An 18,095-nucleotide genomic window follows, 5' to 3' on the forward strand; every position below is an offset into this window, starting at 1 on the left:
TGTATTTTATTATATAAAGAAAGATTTGAGGGTTCCAATTGCTGTTTTGGAAATTGAATATTACATGTTTTATAGTTGAAACATGTTTTTAGTATATTAAACTAAAGGTCTTCAGTAAAAAAGCTTTCTTGAAGCTATTCTAGTTTTATCAAAAAATCACAGTACAATAAAGAAATATTTAACCTATATAAAAAGCAGGGTATTATTTGATCAGCTTTTGATCAATTTTATCAATATTTTAGACTTTCTGTACCTAAACATAAGAGTAGAATCACAAACAAACAAAAAACAAGAGTTTCTATTTAATACTATTCAAACCAATGTATGATTAATGTTTATACAAGTCTCAAATATAGGGCCTAAACACTTTTCTTAAATGTTTTAAAGGGTATGCAATGTAAAAAATGAACATTCTTTCCTGTGTACTTCTAGATATGTGCTATGGCAACATTTAAGTTTTGCTTGATGCCAAGTACTCTGTTTATTGTAAAGAATACTAGTTACAATCATGTTTGATTGAATTTCCTTCTCAGACACTAGTCCTAAGCGAAACTTAATTTTATTGGCTAACTGGCCAAAGAAAGTATTAAACAACAACAGCAACAACAACAAAACTAAATTCAGGAAGGAGAGAGGAAATAAGTACCACGTGAAAATATAAGCTAGATAACTGCCCTTACCTTCACTTCTTTTTTCTGCCTGTTTTGCTGCATTTTCTACTTTCTTTTGTTTTGCTGCTAAGAGTTCCCGCTTTAATTGTCTTGCTTCTTTTCTGAGCTCTTCACTATAAAGTGAAAACAATTATATAAGTAATAGACCGAGAGAGAAAGTTGTTTAGCAAAAACAAATAAATCCAGTTGTCAGGTACACCAAATCTCTAAGAAAAACAAAGTGAATGATGTAATTCATTTTGTTTCTGTGGATGTGTATTTGTGGTATGGAAACATACTTAAAGGATATATTATAAGTTGTGATCTTCATAATAGCAATACAATACAAGTTACAATGAAATATAGCCCCCTTCAAGTATATAAAACAGTTGATAAATGATAAATGAACCATTGTTCTCCCTGTAATTTACTTGCAAATTTAACATTCTAGTTTCAGTTTAATAATTCATGGAAATCTCAAATCAAAACAAACTTTTTAATATACTATTCACTAAACCTGGGCACACACAAAAATATTTGACTTTGAAACACTGAATTCTTGAACTGGCACCAATAACTACCATTTATTAAGCAATTATTACATGCTGAGAGCAGTGCTAAAATTTTTTTAAACAATTAATTTTTAACCCATTTGATATCATAATTTGCCAAATAATTTCCTCTTCTGTGAAACCTATCAGGCTGAGGTATTTTGATAATTAATACAATCATATATTAAAGGCAAAATGGAGATGTAAATTGTTGGCTTCACTACAAATCACTAGTTAAGTGACTAGTTTCTACTAGCCACTTTTAGGGCAGGAGATTCAAATTCAAGCCTTGGAAAAAATTACTAACTGCCCAATGTCATGAACCCTGAGGGTCACTTGTGAATAGTTAAAACTATTAGTTTTATTTATCTGTGAATGTCAGGCACCCACTCTATTTTCAACAAGCTAGAGTGGGTCACGGAGGCTGAAAACACTGTAGCCCAAGGAGGCACCCCATTATGGAATGTTCTCTAAAGATAATCAAGGTTTAGCAAAATCCTAAGTCTAAATAGTTCCCTACTGATTCAGCCTTTAGTGCTTCCTCCTAAACCCTGAATTTCATGCTTCTTTACTTCGTCCTTTATTAGAGTCACCAAACTTACAATTTCATGCTTCTTTATTTCGTCCTGTATTAGAGTCACCAAACTTACAATGTGCATGACTCAATTCTTTTCACCTTTTTCCATATCAAACACACCCAGCCATGTTTTCTATCTGCCTGGCCTCCAAAGCCCTCAATTCTGAAACTTTACTCTCTGATCAAAATCCACTATGTTTTTAGCTTTCTCAGTCTTTCATTTCTACTGAACTTATGCTCACTCTTTTAATAATGAAAGCCAACTCTTAATCATAGTTCATGGTCCACCAGTCTTACTCTAATCCAGTTGGCTCTCTATCCATTCTGGATGCTATGGTCAGTCGTTTCACTGATGTCTTCATCAGAACCCTTAATTTTCTTGATTTGTTTGTCCTGACGGATACATCATAATCACCTAGAAGAACTTGTTAAAACGTGCTCGGGGAGACACATCTCCAGAAAGTATTATTTCTTTAGATGTGAGATGTTGCCTAGGAATTTGCTCCTGTGACAAATTACCAAGTTGACTCTAACATGCACTCAGGTTTGGGACCCAGTGCATTAGGATCTTACTATAGAAATTATCTTCTCTTTCTTACCGCTTCAAGTACTCCTACTTCACTGATACTTTCATTCAGCCAACAGCATGCTCAAATTTCCCTGTACTCTGCTCCAATTGAGAGATTGTTATCTTTACAAGTGGACTCCTTACCTGAAAGAATAGTTTATATACAGAGTCTAATTCATCAGCCTCTAACTTCTTAATCTCTTGCAATCTATCCTTCTTATACTCTGTTGAAACTGCTTCTATATCAGTCAAATTCAATGGCGTTTTCTCAGTCCTCCTCTTCCTCTTTGGCCTTTCTATCATTCAATGGTATGAACTACTTCCCTCTGAAATTCTGTTAATCAGACTATGTACCACTTTAGAGTCTTGATTCTCCACTTCTCTTCTGTGTTACTCTTTCTCTTCTCATCCTATAATTGTTGGCATTTTTCTCATTTCTATACCCTGTATGCTGACATTTTAATCTAATCTTATAAACTATCGCTTTTATAATAGGTTATTTCTAAATCTAGATGTTTTGCCCTACATTTCTAACTATTTATTACAAATCTCTGGGTACATTAGTGCTGTCCAACAGAAATATATGGTAAGACACATATACAATTTTAAGTTTCCCAGCACCCACATTAAAAAAATGGTGAAAAGAAATGGGTTAAATTAATTTAAAAAACATATTTTAACTCAATAACTCAAAATATCCAAAATATTATTATTTCAACATGCAACCAATATGAGAATATTAATACAACATTTTACCTTTTTTTTTTTTTGTACTCTTACAAATGTAGTGTGTATTTTACACTTATAGGACACCTTAATTCAAACTAGGCACATGTCACGGGCTTAGATCCAGATGGACATTTGAGGCTAGATGTCACAAGAATTACAGACTCTCTATGTTCAGACTCCAAGCCATCTCCTTCCTGGCCAAATCTGTTCCTTCTCCTGAAGTCCCTATCTGATCATGAAACCATTTTCCTTCTAATGACCAAACTTTAAACTTTCTCTGGGACTGTTCACCTCCCCTTTTACTGAATCACTATCGAAGTATGTCATTTTCCAATCTCTCTCACATGTAAGTACTCCAAAAGTACTCCTTTTGACCCTCACCATCAATGCCTACTTTAGGCTCTTATGTCTATTGCTCAGATAAATGTAATTACTTCCTATTTCTTGAAGTTGTAAGAAAACAGAGACTGGCAACCACATCTTTGCTCTACCCACTAAATACCCTTATCTTTTTATTATACTAGTTAAAAAATTTTTAACTTTGGTCAGGAATTCAGGAATTCAGATGATATTTTCTGAAGACCAAGGCCTTTGAGAGGAAGATTATTTTGCAAGTTGAAGAAGAAATCCTGCATGATGGTTGAACAAACTAGTTATTAGAGTGATCTAAAGTTTGCAAAGAATGAGAGGCAATGAGAGTATATACTATTGTAGGCTCAGTAGAGCACAGTTATTAAAAAGATTAACTTAGTGTTTAGAAAGCCCTGATTTAAAAGCCAACTCTATCACTTATTGCCTGGGAGACCTAACAACAATTATTTAACTTCGCTGAGACTCAGTTTCTCAGCTATAAAATCAGAGTAAGGTATTTGAAATATTCAATACTTGTTCAACAAATGATAGCTATTATTATTTAGATCATATGTTCAAAATAGTACTACAATTAAGGGCTGTTTGTCAAGTAGGAATATTTCCTTATTATATTATTTATTATAAATGAATGCTACCTCTACTACATATGGAAGTCAACCCTGTTCATAATTCTTTAAAAGGGCAATGAATATATAATGCCAACTTCCAAAAATCTGTCCTTAAATAGTCAAAGATTTAGATACACTATTGAAGTAGCCAATCTTATATTCTCTGGAATATAATTTTATCCACTGGTAATAGAATTTATTTGAATCTGTTAAAATGAGAATGAAAACTGTAAGCCTGGAGTACATGTCACCTTATGCTGCTTATGAAGCAAGCATACAAACTATGGGCTTGAGTCCAGACAGCATCTTTTTGGCTCCCTCAAAGCCTAGTTTCTATTTGTATGGTAAAAGAAATAGCTTCTGTAAGCTACTATTAACTTAAGCTAATTATTTTTTCCTAATAGGTGGGTCTCTAATTTGGATTCACTTGAATTTTAACAGTTTGTATGACATTACCATTACCCATCAAATAATTCTGCCTTGTATATATTTTTTTAATCTGGTAAATCTGTAGTATACTCTGCTCCAACAAAAAAAGGGAATTCCTTTAAAAAAAAAATCATCCCTCTAAAATATCAGGAGCCTAGAAACTATAGTAGCCTGTATATACTTAGTAACAGCAAACAAACTACTAATTCATTCAGTAATTTCTGGAGCATCTAATATTTGCATTGTACCACTCTGAGTGATGACAGAAATCAAGATGAATAAGGAGGGAAAGGAATCTAACTTTGCCAGATTCTTTAAATCAGTTACCTCCCTCACCACTTAATCTTCTCAATAACCTGTGATATAGGCATTTTACAGGGAAGGAGGCTGAGGCTTATGGACCTTAAATACTAAGCCTGAAGTCCCACAATTTATCAGAAAGTGAAAGAGCTAGAAACTGAAAATGAGATTGTCTGAATTCTAAGTCTATGTTCTTTCCATTGTGGTATAACTGATACTTGAGAAAATCTCCAAGGAGCCTAAATTCCAAGCAGAGATATAAATCATGTATATAAATAATAACAACAGTACATAATAAAAACAATAACTGCCATGATAAAGAAATGACTGAAGCATTTTGAAATTTAGAGGAGAGGGCTGCTATACGCTAAATAAGGGATGGGCCCCAAAAGACGAGTAGGAGTTGGCTAAGAGGAGATAACAATGAAGAGACATCAAAGCAATGTGTCTTAACAAAGACAGGGAGATGGGGAAAACATAGGGTGCATGTTAAAACGTTATGCTATAGGGCAGATGATTTGAAGCAGGACAGGGGACTAGAAACAAAAGATAGAGGTAGGAAGAGAACTTGGGGCAAAGTCTAAATGCTAGGCATTTGTGAGGAGTCCAGGTGAGAATACTGTCCTTCCGTTTTTCCACATCTTTGAGCTTCCATTTCTTTTTCTTTTTCTTTTTTTTTTACTACCAATTTCTCAGTGGCTCTTGTCTGCATCGTATTTACTATGCACTGATTTTAATACCTTACCAGTAACTCACACATTCCTTAAACCGCTGTCCTAGAGGAAGTACCTGATGGCCTTCTAATCACAAACTTAGGTGGCTTCCCTTTAGATCATAACTTAGACCTTCAGAAGAATCCAACTTTGTTGACCCCTGGCCTCTGACCTTTTGTAACCTCAGACCTAGTGCCATGCCTGATCTCGTCCTACCTTTTGGACATTCTTTCTCTGTTTCCACTGGCTTTTACTCTTCTACCTGCTGCTTCACAAATTTAGGTGCTTCTTAGTAGCCTAGTCTCAGCCTCTCTTTTTTTCTCTCTTCTTTAGAAATTTCATCCATATTCAGGATTTCAATTCCATTTTCTTAATGCAGTCAACGTACGAAAGCAAGATCGTTAGCCTATGCTCTTTACACATTTCCACGTTCAAGCTTAAATTCACATTTCCAACTGCCAGATGGATACTTTCATTAATATCCCACAAATGCATCAAATTTACCGCTTTAAAAGTCAGACTGATCATTTTGGCTCCTTGAAAAACACCACCTCATTTTATCTTTCCTTTCTTTGATAAAGCCACCAGAATACTGGTTGTCAGGCCCACCCTCTAATATTACTCTCACTCTCCACAGCTGTTTAGTAGTCACATCCTTCCTCCTTTACAAAGTCTCTTCCTTTCTGTGGTCAATGACAGCTGTTTAGGCTTTCGTGACTTTACTATGACCGAGTCTCCTACTTGGTCTAGTGCTTCTGGTCTGACCTTTCTTCCACTCATTTTGCACACTTAAGCCAAATCCTACAATTCTACTCCCTAATCTTTGTAACTCCCTAAGTCCTACTGAATTGTGCACTACTCTCTTTTGCAAGTATTCAAGTCCCTCTCACGAGCTACCTTCAAACTACTTTTTCAACTTTCTCTCTCACAGATCCTCTACGGCAGCGGTCCCCAACATTTCTGGCACCAGGGACCAGTTTCGTGGAAGACTATTTTTCCATGGATGGGGAGGGGGATGGTTTGGGAGGTAATGCAAGCGATGGGGAGCAGCAGATGAAGCTTTGCTCGCTTGGCCGCCGCTCACCTCCTCCTGTGTGGCCTGGTTCCTAACAGGCCGAAGACCAGCAATGGTCCGAGGCCCTGGGGTTGGGGACCCCTGCTCTACGGTTACTCTAAATTTCAGCCAAATCATACTAGTCATAATTACCTTGGCAAACCTTGAGCTTCAGCACACACACCCCTTTGTTCATGCCATTTCCATTACCTAAAATGGTCTTTCCTCCCTATTTCTGCCTACTAAAGATTTCCCCATTTTTCAAGGCTTCATGGAGAAAGTGGCTCTTGAGCACAGCCTTGGGGCAAGGTTGTCAAGTCCACTGAACCTCAGTTTTCTCATCTATAAATTGTGACTATATTCAGCCTATTATTGTAACAAAGCCGATACAAAGATTAAGGATTAAAATGTGTTAAGAGTACTATTAGGTATTTAGAAGGCAGTTTTTTTTTTTAATAAGAAAATATACTACAACCAACTCATGACTATTAAATTACATAAGCAATTCAAAGAATTAAAACTTTAAATAAAAATCAATCTAAAGTAAAATGATACTAATTATTATACTGTTAAAGATATATACTCTAATCTCATTGATGGGTTGCTTTCTCTTCTTAAAGCCAATGTCCATTCCAAAAGAGTAAACATACCTTTACATAAAAAAAGAGACATGTTTATCAGAAGACCCTGACCCAACATCATTATAAGGCCACAGGAAAGCCATTAATCCTCTTCCTTTGCCTCAGTTTTATCATCACCTAAGAATAGTCTGAGGAAGGTGTAAATTAATATTTCTGAAATGCATAATTACAATTATAAATGTAAAAAGTGATTATACTCTGCAGATCACTATTTCAATTCCTTTGGATTTAGGATCTTGAAGTCCATTATCTAAGGAAATGGGGAGAGGCTGAATACAGTCTTCATCTTGGACACAAAGAAGCTGAAGTGTAGAGATGGTAAGAGGTGTTTTTTTTTTTTTCCAATGTTGTCTAAGTCAATAATACTGTAAACATGATACAGACATCCTAATTCTTTATGTAGTTTTTCACTTAAAGTGCTTACTACCCACTGAATGAAAAGTACATTTAGACTTGAACACCTTATTTTTAAGCTGAGCATTTTTTATACAATAGAAGGCATTATGAATAACTACACAGCAAAGTTTTTATAACTACAGTATATTTACATTTTTATTACTTTATAGAAGTTAAAAACCTTGCAATTTCTTATAATTGTACAGCTTTTCAACTTGAGATTGTGGATTTAAAATGGCAATGACAAGGATCCTGCATAATTTTCAGTCAGCTTTTATTTTTTCCCCAGATGCTTTTCTCATTTTCTCCAGTTTCCAGGAATGTGCCTTAGGAAAATTTTGAGTTATATCTGTTCTTTTTTCTTATGGCATGAGAAATACTATCTTAATATAAGGGTGGTAAACTCAAACACTGACCTCCTCTAACATTCACCTTCAAAAAAAAAAGGTAAAATTATCAAGACCTGAGGGTTTGACATGCTTTTGAAGAGAACTTTAATCTACAAAAATGAAATGGACTATGTATACATATCTTATTAATACATACGATGGTAAATTAATTTGCTTAGAGACCCTGTTAAGCAAGCTGATGGCTAAACACATGTCCACTAGAGATCACTGCTTCTTGGACCATGGATGTAGTACTTGCAGTTAGCTTAAGCCTGCTATTTCCCAACATCTGATAAGAATTCATAACACATGGAAATGATTGCAAGCCAAACAGTACAGGCTTCATGGATTTTAGTCTGTTGCTTTAATCACAAAGACACCGAATCTGTTTGTAATGAAACAACAGCTTGGCTGTTGATGAAATCATAAAATAGCCGTAATAAAAGCCCATTGTAAGTATTAAAGCTATAAATGTATGGCATGATTTTTAGTATGGTATCATCAGCAGGAGCAGAGATGCAGGTTAAACATGTATCAGAAAGTATCATAGTATGCTATAATTTATACATTAATTTTGGAAATATATACAGGAAATAAAAAAACAAATTACAGAACCCCTTATTTGTGTGTTCAAAGCTCTGTTCTACCTATTACTAGCAGTATCGTTTTAGACAACTAAGTTTAACCAATCTAAGTCTGTTTTCGCATCTTGAAATGAGAATAAAAGTAAGGTTGTAAGGAAGAAATATGATTCCATGGAAATTACTTAGTATACTTAACATGGTGCTTGGCCCAGACTATGTGCTCAACATGAGCTCGCTGCTTCTATTATCATCATTGTCGTTCTCCTCTCCAGCACCAGCACTACTTCTGTTCTTACTATTTACAGAACCAATTACTGACAAAATGAGGCCACAGGCTAACTGAAGAGATTAAAAAGGCAAATCCTTCCATTTTTCTCATGGATGCATAGATTTCAAACGCTTACCAATAAGTTCTTCTGTTTGATGTATTGCTTGCATTAAATATCATATGCTATGAAAACGAGAAATATAACAGTAGGAAAAAAAACCCTAAAAATTACAAAATTCTTATTTCTTAATTCTGGTCACTAAACACGTGGAATGGAATTGCTTATTTTCATTCACTAGAGTCTAGTTGAGAAGGTAAGGAATAAACAAGTCGACAAGGAAATGTATATACATATGTGCTTATAATTTCTAAGAGGGAGATAAAAGAGGGAGATAAAGGAAAAAAACCTATATTATTTTAGTTTAAGTGATCCTGGAAACATCTATCAGAAGATAAAATTTAATTTGAGAGATAATGTTCCACATGCCTTCTATAACCTGTTACACCAATATGTAGGAAAAGAAAGACTATAATCCCTATTCGTACGTACATAATCCTTATCCGTAAGTGCACTAAAATCTGAAAAGAAGGAAGAATTTCAATGCACTTGCAACTAGTCTTTAGACTTCCAATCTTACTCCTTTCATACAAAAGATCACATTTATTTTTAAATAAAAAGTTTAGACATCAGATATAGATCATCATTAATCTTTGCAAGACCTCCTTCAAATCTTAGAAAATCTTACTGTCTTTTCCAAAACAGACTCAACAACAGTAAATGCTGCACCAAATCACAAAATATCCACAATAACCATTGGTGATATTGTTATTCTGCCTAAGCACTAAGTAAAAAGTTCTGAATCAAGCATGTTATTTCACAGCAAGAACTTGGCTTAGCCAATATTTCACAGAAGTGGAGTAAATCTGTTGTGGCAGAAATTCAGTCTTTAGCCATATGTCTATTCCATAATCCAACTTTACAAAATGATATTAACTCAGAATGAAAAACAAATGAGATTTCCAATTCCAGTAAGGCAGCATATCAGGTAACCCAAAAACTCTCTTACAATCAAACACCTATGGGTGCTGAATAAAGTACATTTGAAAAAATACCTTTAAATGCATAGCTTAGCTCACTAAAAACAAGGTTGGAAAACAAGGAGAAGACTGAAAACCAAAGCAAGAACCACTGGTACTATTATTGGGACACTGAATTATGGGTCTCAGCAACCTAGGAATGTGGGTTTAACATGGGGTTTTAATCTAGATGGAACTAGAACTCCTACACGTAAAGCTAAACAGTCTCCACTCATTGGAAGGGTGGAAATAAACACATCAACTAAAAAATAGACAAAGACCACAGTGAAGCTTGTCTGTCTCAGGTCTATGCAGGTTAGTAGGCTTTCAAACTAATGAATATTCTCAGGGTATCTATGGAGCATTTTCAATTAAAATCACTGGTGATGTATAGTACTCTAACGCACCTGTTTGAACCAAAGGGAAATCCTCTCTGAAGGAAGGAATCTTTGATTTAGACTTCACAGAACTCTAAAAAAAAAGTTCTAAAAAAAAAAAAAATTAGCTCCCAATGAAAAGAGCTCACAATATACAAAGAAACAAGGCATTGTTTGTGAGAATCAGAAAAACAACAAATGATGGAACCTGACCCTCAAAACTTCAGATACTGCAAAAATAAAACAAATATGTTTATTACATGGAGGGAAAGAAAGAGAATAAGTATTGAATATGAGATCTACAAGAGTAACTGGAAAAAAAATCAAAAAAATTTTAGAAGTGATAAATAGTTAAACTTAATGAAAAGTTGAATAGCTGAAAAAGGGAATGAGTGAATAAGGAGATGTATCTGAAAACACGCATAACATAGGATGCAAAACAGAGAAAAATATCAAAAACTGAGAGGTTAAAAGACATGGAAGACAGAGTGAAAAGGTCCACTACATGTATAAATGGAATTGCAGAGAGAAAATAGAGAGAATGAGATTGAGACAATAATGCCTGAGAATTTTCCAAAACTGATGAAAAACATTAGTCTTCAGATTCAGGAAACTCAATGAATTCGAGTAGGATAAATAAAAGGAAAACCCAAATGTAGACATATCATAGTCAAAAGGCAGAGCACCATAAAACAACCAGTGTAAATTAATAAGGATAAATCACTTCAAATTAAGTTCACCTTTTTCTTTGACAGAGCCAGTAGATTGACAATGTGAGAATAAAGTAGTCATGGACTTATGCAACATAAGACATAAATGATGTCTTTCACTACAGCCATTAAAGCAGAGAATAAATAATGCCTGGATGCTTAAGCAAAAATGATTATGAATTAGTCCAAACTAGTGCAACTATTCCAAGAATGTTAAATAACAGTCAAAGTTAATTTTGAGGTATATTTCTAGTAAGATGCTGTACATTAGGTTCTTACCATATTCTGGTATATGATGCTGCATTGAACATAAAGCAAAAGACAAACCAATTACAGGTAGCGGGTATATGAATAGGTCCAGGAGGTAGGAGGAGAAATAGCAGCAGCAAGAATGAAAAAGACTGTGAGGCATTTAGCTGATAGCACAGTCTGAGTCAACACACTGATGTGACTGCCAAAAAATGTGTATGATCATTAGGTCTCATTAAAAGAAGTACAGTATTCCCAACATGTGTATGTTACACCTTTTGTAATTGTTCTCAGTCCTTGGATGTTCTGTTCTGTTTGTTCAGTCTTTGTTCTCTTCACTCTTCAGTTTTTGAGGATTCTACTAATATATCCTCTAGATCAGAGATTCTTTCCTCTGAGTCTAGTCTGCTAATAAGCCCATCAAAGGCATTCTTCATTTCTTTTACAGTGTTTTTGATCTGTAGCATTTCTTTTGGTTCTTTCTTAAGATTTTCATCTCTCTGCTAACATTGCCTATCTGTTCCTTCATGCTGTCTACTTTATCCATTAGAGCCCTTAGCATATTAATCATAGCTGCTTCAAATTCCCAGTCTCATAATTCCAACATCCCTGCCATGTCTGGTTCTGATGCTTGCTTTATCTCTCTTTATTTATTTACATTATTTATTTATTTATTGGCTGCGTTGGGTCTTCGTTGCTGCACACGGGCTTTCTCTAGTTGTGGTGAAGGCTACTCTTCATTGTGGTGTGTGGGCTTCTCATTCTGGTGACTTCTCTTGTTATGGAGCATATGCTCCAGGCGCTCGGGCTTCAGTAGTTGTGGTGCACCAGCCCAGTTATTTCCCGGCACGTGGGATCTTCCCGGACCAGGGATCGAACCTGAGTCCCCTGCCCTGGCAGGCAGACTCTTCACCACTGCACCACCTAGGAAGTCCCTGCTTTATCTCTTCAAATCGTGTTTGTGCCTTTTGGTATGCCTTATAATTTTTTCTTGATAGCCAGATATTAGGTACTGGTAAAAGGTACTGCTGTAGAAAGGACTTTAGTAATGTGGTAGTGAGGTATGGGGAAAGGGGATGTGTCCTATGGTCCTATGATGAGGTTTCAAGTGTCTTAGTGATACTATGCCTCTGGACTATGAACTTCACAAATGTTTCTCAGGTTTTTCTCCTCCCTTAGGGTGGGGGCAGGATGGTTAGAATGGGCTGCAGTTGGGTATTTTAATTCTCCAACATGGAGGCTTAGAGCCAGCTGAAGTTGGCTATTTCCCTTCTTCCAGGTCCATTAAGCTCTGATAACCTGCAGCAGGTTGAGCTCTGGTAACTGATTTTCCCTGTAGGAAAACAAAAAGAACAGAGTACTCTGGCATAAGTCCAAATTGTTCCTTTTCCTTTCCTCCTGAAGGAAGTAGTAGAGGATTTGTTTCTGTGATATTTACTATGAGAACCTAGTGAAGCTCTCAGAGGTAAGTCTCACAATATTGTGAGTCTCTCCCATGTGACCAGGTGTCCCTAGAGTTTTTAACTCTCAGACTTACCCACACTAAGCCTCCAGCAACTCGTCAATTATAGTTCAGGTTTGCTCCCAGCACTGGTTCCCATGCAATTTCTGCTTGTGCTCAGATAAACTATGACTCCCTGTATTCACCGCTCTCTCCAATCTTGGATGGGCAATGGTTTGCCCCATGTCCTCACCTCTCTTAGTGATCCAAGAAGAGGGAAAAGCAAGGTTAAATAATTTTATTAAAACAGAATATTATATTTTACTTGAATTTAACACAAAAATACTAAACAGAAGTAGACAAAGAAATTTCTAATTTTTATATAAATGTTTCTTTGTTTCAAGAAATTTCCTATGAAATTTCTCCATTTTATGAAAAAATGTTATGAAAATATTAAGAGAATGGAGTCACTTTTTTAAACTACATGATTTCATGTTAGTTTATACAGATTAAACTGCCCTAAAGGTTGAGGAAATTAGTATACTTAACATTTCTTCCACTTTTTCCTTCCTTCATTTTCCAATTTGGGTTATATTAGTGTTTTTAAATTGTCACTGTTCACAGCATCTATGCACAAAATTTTCACAGTTGTATAGTTCTTAGTTTTCTATTTAAATGGATTCATTGTTCACCACCATCTCTGTTATCTCAGTACCTCCCCCTGGTTCTGAGTTCAAGAGATGGTTGGAATAATGTTTACTTACTGTTAAGGATAGTTATTTCTGGATGTTTTTAGTTGAGTTGTCACTTTGGATTTCCTATTTTCTTCTTTCTCTGATATACTGCCTTAATTTTTTATGAGCAGGCATCATTTTTTAAAAAAACTAAAGCCATTAAAAAAATTTAATGAGCTACATTTATTACAGTATCTAACACTGTGAGTAAGCTATGTAGTATATGCTAAATAAAAATAGGCATAAATTAAGCGATAAAAGGTATCAAAATATTAATCCTGGAAACCACCAGAGGGAGGTGTGGGAGTTAGGGAAGAGGAGAAATTTTGTGAGAACAAAGACATCTCAAATGTAGCTCACAGGATAAAATAATGTCTACCTAAAAATGATGGGGTTGTTTTTGTGAAGGTCATACCTACTCAGTGACAGAAAAGCATTACATAAATTATTTATTAAAGAGTTCCTATTTCCCACAGTATTCTTGCCTTTTTAAGTTTGCTTCCCTGACATGAAAATGATTTCAACATTATGTAAAAGAATGAAAACATAAACAAATGACTTCAAGTACAGTACATGGTATGGATTATATAAGGAAAAGAAATTGAGGCAAAAGTTTTTCTGGCATTCAGCTAGACTTTTATCATTATGGATTAGAATTATACAAATTGGCATCTAGAGAATCACAAGGTCTTATACAGTGTTTCACAAATGGAGTTGCATGTAGGTGTTCCTCTTAAATCACTGAAACTTTTCACGTTTTAAGTTTAGGGACTACTGGCCCTGCCTTTCTTATCCAACGCATGCAGAGATGTTGAGGTCCAGCTTCATCTACAAGCCCACTTCACATGCCTCCTGAACCATCTACGATGAAGACAAAAAGTATATTATGACCTTCTATTACACTTAAGAATGAGTCACGCTGCTTTAGGTCTGTCATCAAGTACACCTAAGTGCAGCCTGTCTGGTAATAACTGTAAGGTGCTGGCGGCGATAACGATGGTGATTAACGCACCCTGCTTTTCCAACTCTAATTTCAGACTCCCCTCACCGGGTGGGTGGGAGTTCCCAAGTCCTCCAGGAAGTACTTTGTATGTTTTTCAAGACAGAAGAACCATTAGATAAATGATGCTTTTGCTTGCCGGATTTTGAAAATTGCCCTTCCTTACTGCCTTGTATAAGTGGCAAGCTTGGACTCTTCTGGTACAGATGCCTTCCTAAATCAAGTTCACCATATCATTTTGACCTTGGGGCTGTGGTTTGCTTAATTTCAAATCACTCTCCGAACTAGAGCCAGGATAATTTTTTAAAGCTCAAATTTGATCTCACTGCTTCCTTGCTACACAGGACCCCTTAATTCTCAAAGTCCATATTCATTAACTCTACTACAGGGTTCTTCATGGTTTCAGCTCTGTTCTATTCTCCAGCTCCAGCTCTGGTGCCTCACTCCCTATGTGCATTCCACACATTCTAAAATCCTGTTAGTTCACAGAATGTATCATAATCTTTGATACCTACTCCTCATGGCCTAAAATACTCGTCCCTCTTACACCCTTCCTCCACATAACTCACGTTTACCCTCGGGTCTCAGCTTTCATATCACTTTCCCCATGAAGACTTCTGAACTCCTGATACTGGCACACAAGCTCCCTATATTTATCCTTACTGTCACACTCACCGTATCGTATTTTAACTGCCTGTTGCTTCTTTGTAATCTCCATTAGTCCAATAAAATTGAGTCACTTCACTTTTACAACTCTAATAGCTAGCACAGAATCTGACACATAAGCAGTATTCAGCAGTCAGTAAATACATCAAATTGAACTAAACTGCTCGTGGTGCTAATTTTTCTACTAAATTGCCTAGTGTGGCAATTTTTCTTCATTCTGGTAGGTGAAAAAAGTACATTTAATAGTAAAAAAAATAATTCCTTTATCTTAATCACTGACAACATGTATCAATACTAAATGTGTATACCCTTGAACTCAGCAATTCCAGGCATTCATCCTAAGGACTCCAAAGTGTTCAAGCACCTGGACCAGTGCAAAAAAAGAATGTGCTGGTTGTTCATTACAACATCGTTAAAAATGGGAAATGTCTACTTAAAATAATTAGACTATATAATATATATTACACAATAAAGACAAAGTATCATTCAATTTATATGAAACCATGTGTTTGTGTGTGCATGCCAACACAAAAAAACTGAGAAAGATTTGAAAGTAAGTTTACCAAAGTGAAAACAATGATTAGCTCTGTAGAGTATACCATGTGACAATGATTTTATAAACTCTCAATGCTGATTATAATGATAAACCTATTTCTCTTTAAAAAAATGAAAGTTTCTATTTCAGGGGGAATACTTCAAATAATTTTCCCTGAATATCTTTGGTAACTATTATGTTTCAATGTTCCTTCCCTGACCTTCTTTAAAATAAAAAAAATTTTTAATTACAACTGCGAAGTTAAATATGATCAACTGAAACTTCTCTGATGTCCAGCATACTTAATGCATCATTTTTACCAATTTAAGAATCCATTTGTTAGAACTTTTTGATTTCCACAACAGTCTCACTGCATAATCTCAACTGTGTTAGCGCTTATTAATAGTGTATATAGTCAAGAAGAGAAGAGAGAGTGTGGCATATTTGAATGCTTCCACAATGTTAGATTTTCCTATTTACAAGACAAATTCTATCATAGGGCATATTACAATTTGTACTAATAAGTTTCCTATCACAATGGCAGTATTGAGACTTTAAGAAAAGCTTTCTAAAACTTTCCACTGCAATTTTATTATCCATCACTATGGATAAATAAACTTGATGTGCGAATTTGATAAAACTACAAATCCAAATTACTCAAAAACTTTTTTGCTCAAATTTGATCTCACCTCTCAAAACTAAACATTTTGGGACCTACACTGAGATATGCTTTTGTTCCACAGCCACTATGCCACTAAGAGGGTGTTTTGTAGAATGAACATAAACCTTTACATTTTTTAAGCTTCTTTCCCAACCTAAGAGCTATTGGGGCAGGAAATGGGGGGAAAAGCAAGGAGACAAGACAATAAGGGGAGAAGAGGAAAGATTTTATAATGTTTTAACAGTAAACAGTAAAGTTCTAAATTTGGAGGAAAAAAACCCCCACTAGTTTTCTTTTCTCTCTAGCTACATAACACACATAGTACAGCATGGAAGTATTATGGATACAACAGGAACCGAGCCACAGCAGGGGCTATCAGTTTGGGCTTCCTGACTTTTGTAAAAAAAAACTCTCACCTACGTTGTGTGCTCTAAATTAACCTGCAGATTCTCTACTTCTAGAACCCTGGCTGGTATTTTGCTGAAAGCAAGTTGCATCCTCAGAGTATTAATGGCTGGATGCAAGGCAGACTCATTCCCAGGCTATCGCTGCAGAAAAGGCCCGTTTTTCTTTTCTGCAAGTCTATGTAGACTTAACCTCTCTGTGGGTTTCCTACTCTGTTACCACCTGGCAGACAAACAGGACCAAAAAATTTGCTTGAACTGTGCTAGACCAACCCTTCAAGAAAATAAGGACAAGATGTGAGCCAGGAAAAGCACTGTGGAAACTACTTGCACCTAATAAAAACATTTTTAATTTTGCTAATGTGAAATCCAAGCTAGCTCAGTCTAAATGGAAAAGATGCTTTGTTTATATTTACATGAGTTCTTAATTTAGGCTTGATTCATGATTCATGAATAAAAGCTACCATTTTATAGAATAAGGTGCACATTTGGCTTTCATGTACCCTTACTGCTTTTTGTTAAACTAATATGTGTGGCAAGATTCAGTATGTGTCCTTAATTTTGTCAATAAACTAAAATTTTCTCTTATGGAGTAAACTCATTAAAAAATTATAATCTGTAAAGTAGTATGATCAGAATTTCACACAGTTACTTTTATCTTTTTGTCTATTCCAAAAACGTTCCAAGAGCTGTGCTAATAAGTACATCCATACATACTATCTTATTTAGACCTTACATCAAACTCTAAAGGGGTTTTACTTTTATGAGTAAAGACTGGACAGAGGGAGTGCTGTGGGGAACTGGACAGAGGGAATGATATGCAAAGATAATGAGGCAAGAAACAGCAAAGCAAGGGAGGTAACATTTCAGCTTACCTGGAAGACAATGCACAATAACTAAAACTACAAGTATAAACCTAGGAGAATAAAAATGACATACTTCATATATATTGCAACCCCAATACCAAGAGTCTGATTGGACACATGAGCGTAAAGACCATTTAAGATAACAATGGGGGCAGCTGGAAAGTGTTTCCAATGGAATATAGTTTAAACAGTGGTTCTAAAATTTTAGCATACATCAGAATCATCTCAGGGCTTTGTTAAAAGAGATGCTGGTTTCTACCCCCTGGCTTCCTGCTTCCATAAGTTTGAGGTGGGGTTTGAGATTTCCACTTACGACAAGTTCCTTGTGGAAGCTGATGCTGCTGGTGAGGTGAGGACCGCACTTTGAGAACAAATGTCTCAGAGAAATGTCACATATGCAAATCTTAAATTTTGTTAATATTAGCTCAGCTTTGACAATAAACCTAGGCCAGCTACTGATTAGAATCAGTTACTTTACATTTGATCAAACTTCAGTATTTATAGTTGGGAAGACTAAACTTCAAAGCCAAATGGGAAATGGTGGAT

General features: G+C 35.5%; 1 protein-coding gene across 5 annotated transcripts in view; it reads right to left on the reverse strand.

The window, feature by feature from the left end:
* The window catches only part of CWC27 (CWC27 spliceosome associated cyclophilin), a 216,939-nt gene that overhangs the window by 105,613 nt on the left and 93,231 nt on the right, over window positions 1-18,095 (reverse strand). For 3 of the 5 annotated variants that reach the window (XR_009054770.1, XM_057742584.1, XM_057742573.1), the window contains exon 11: window positions 681-784. The exons of 1 other annotated variant lie outside the window; for it this stretch is intronic. Coding sequence is in view for 3 of the 4 variants with exons in the window: in XM_057742584.1 (XP_057598567.1) it covers window positions 681-784 (104 nt within the window). In the remaining variant the exon portion in view is untranslated. Of the gene's footprint in view, window positions 1-680; window positions 785-14,077; window positions 14,279-18,095 lie in introns of those variants that run through there. One more of the 5 variants, XM_057742606.1, reaches the window with a different exon arrangement.

The sequence above is a fragment of the Hippopotamus amphibius genome, chromosome 1, assembly GCF_030028045.1.
Source record: "Hippopotamus amphibius kiboko isolate mHipAmp2 chromosome 1, mHipAmp2.hap2, whole genome shotgun sequence".
Taxonomy (NCBI): Eukaryota; Metazoa; Chordata; class Mammalia; order Artiodactyla; family Hippopotamidae; genus Hippopotamus; species Hippopotamus amphibius.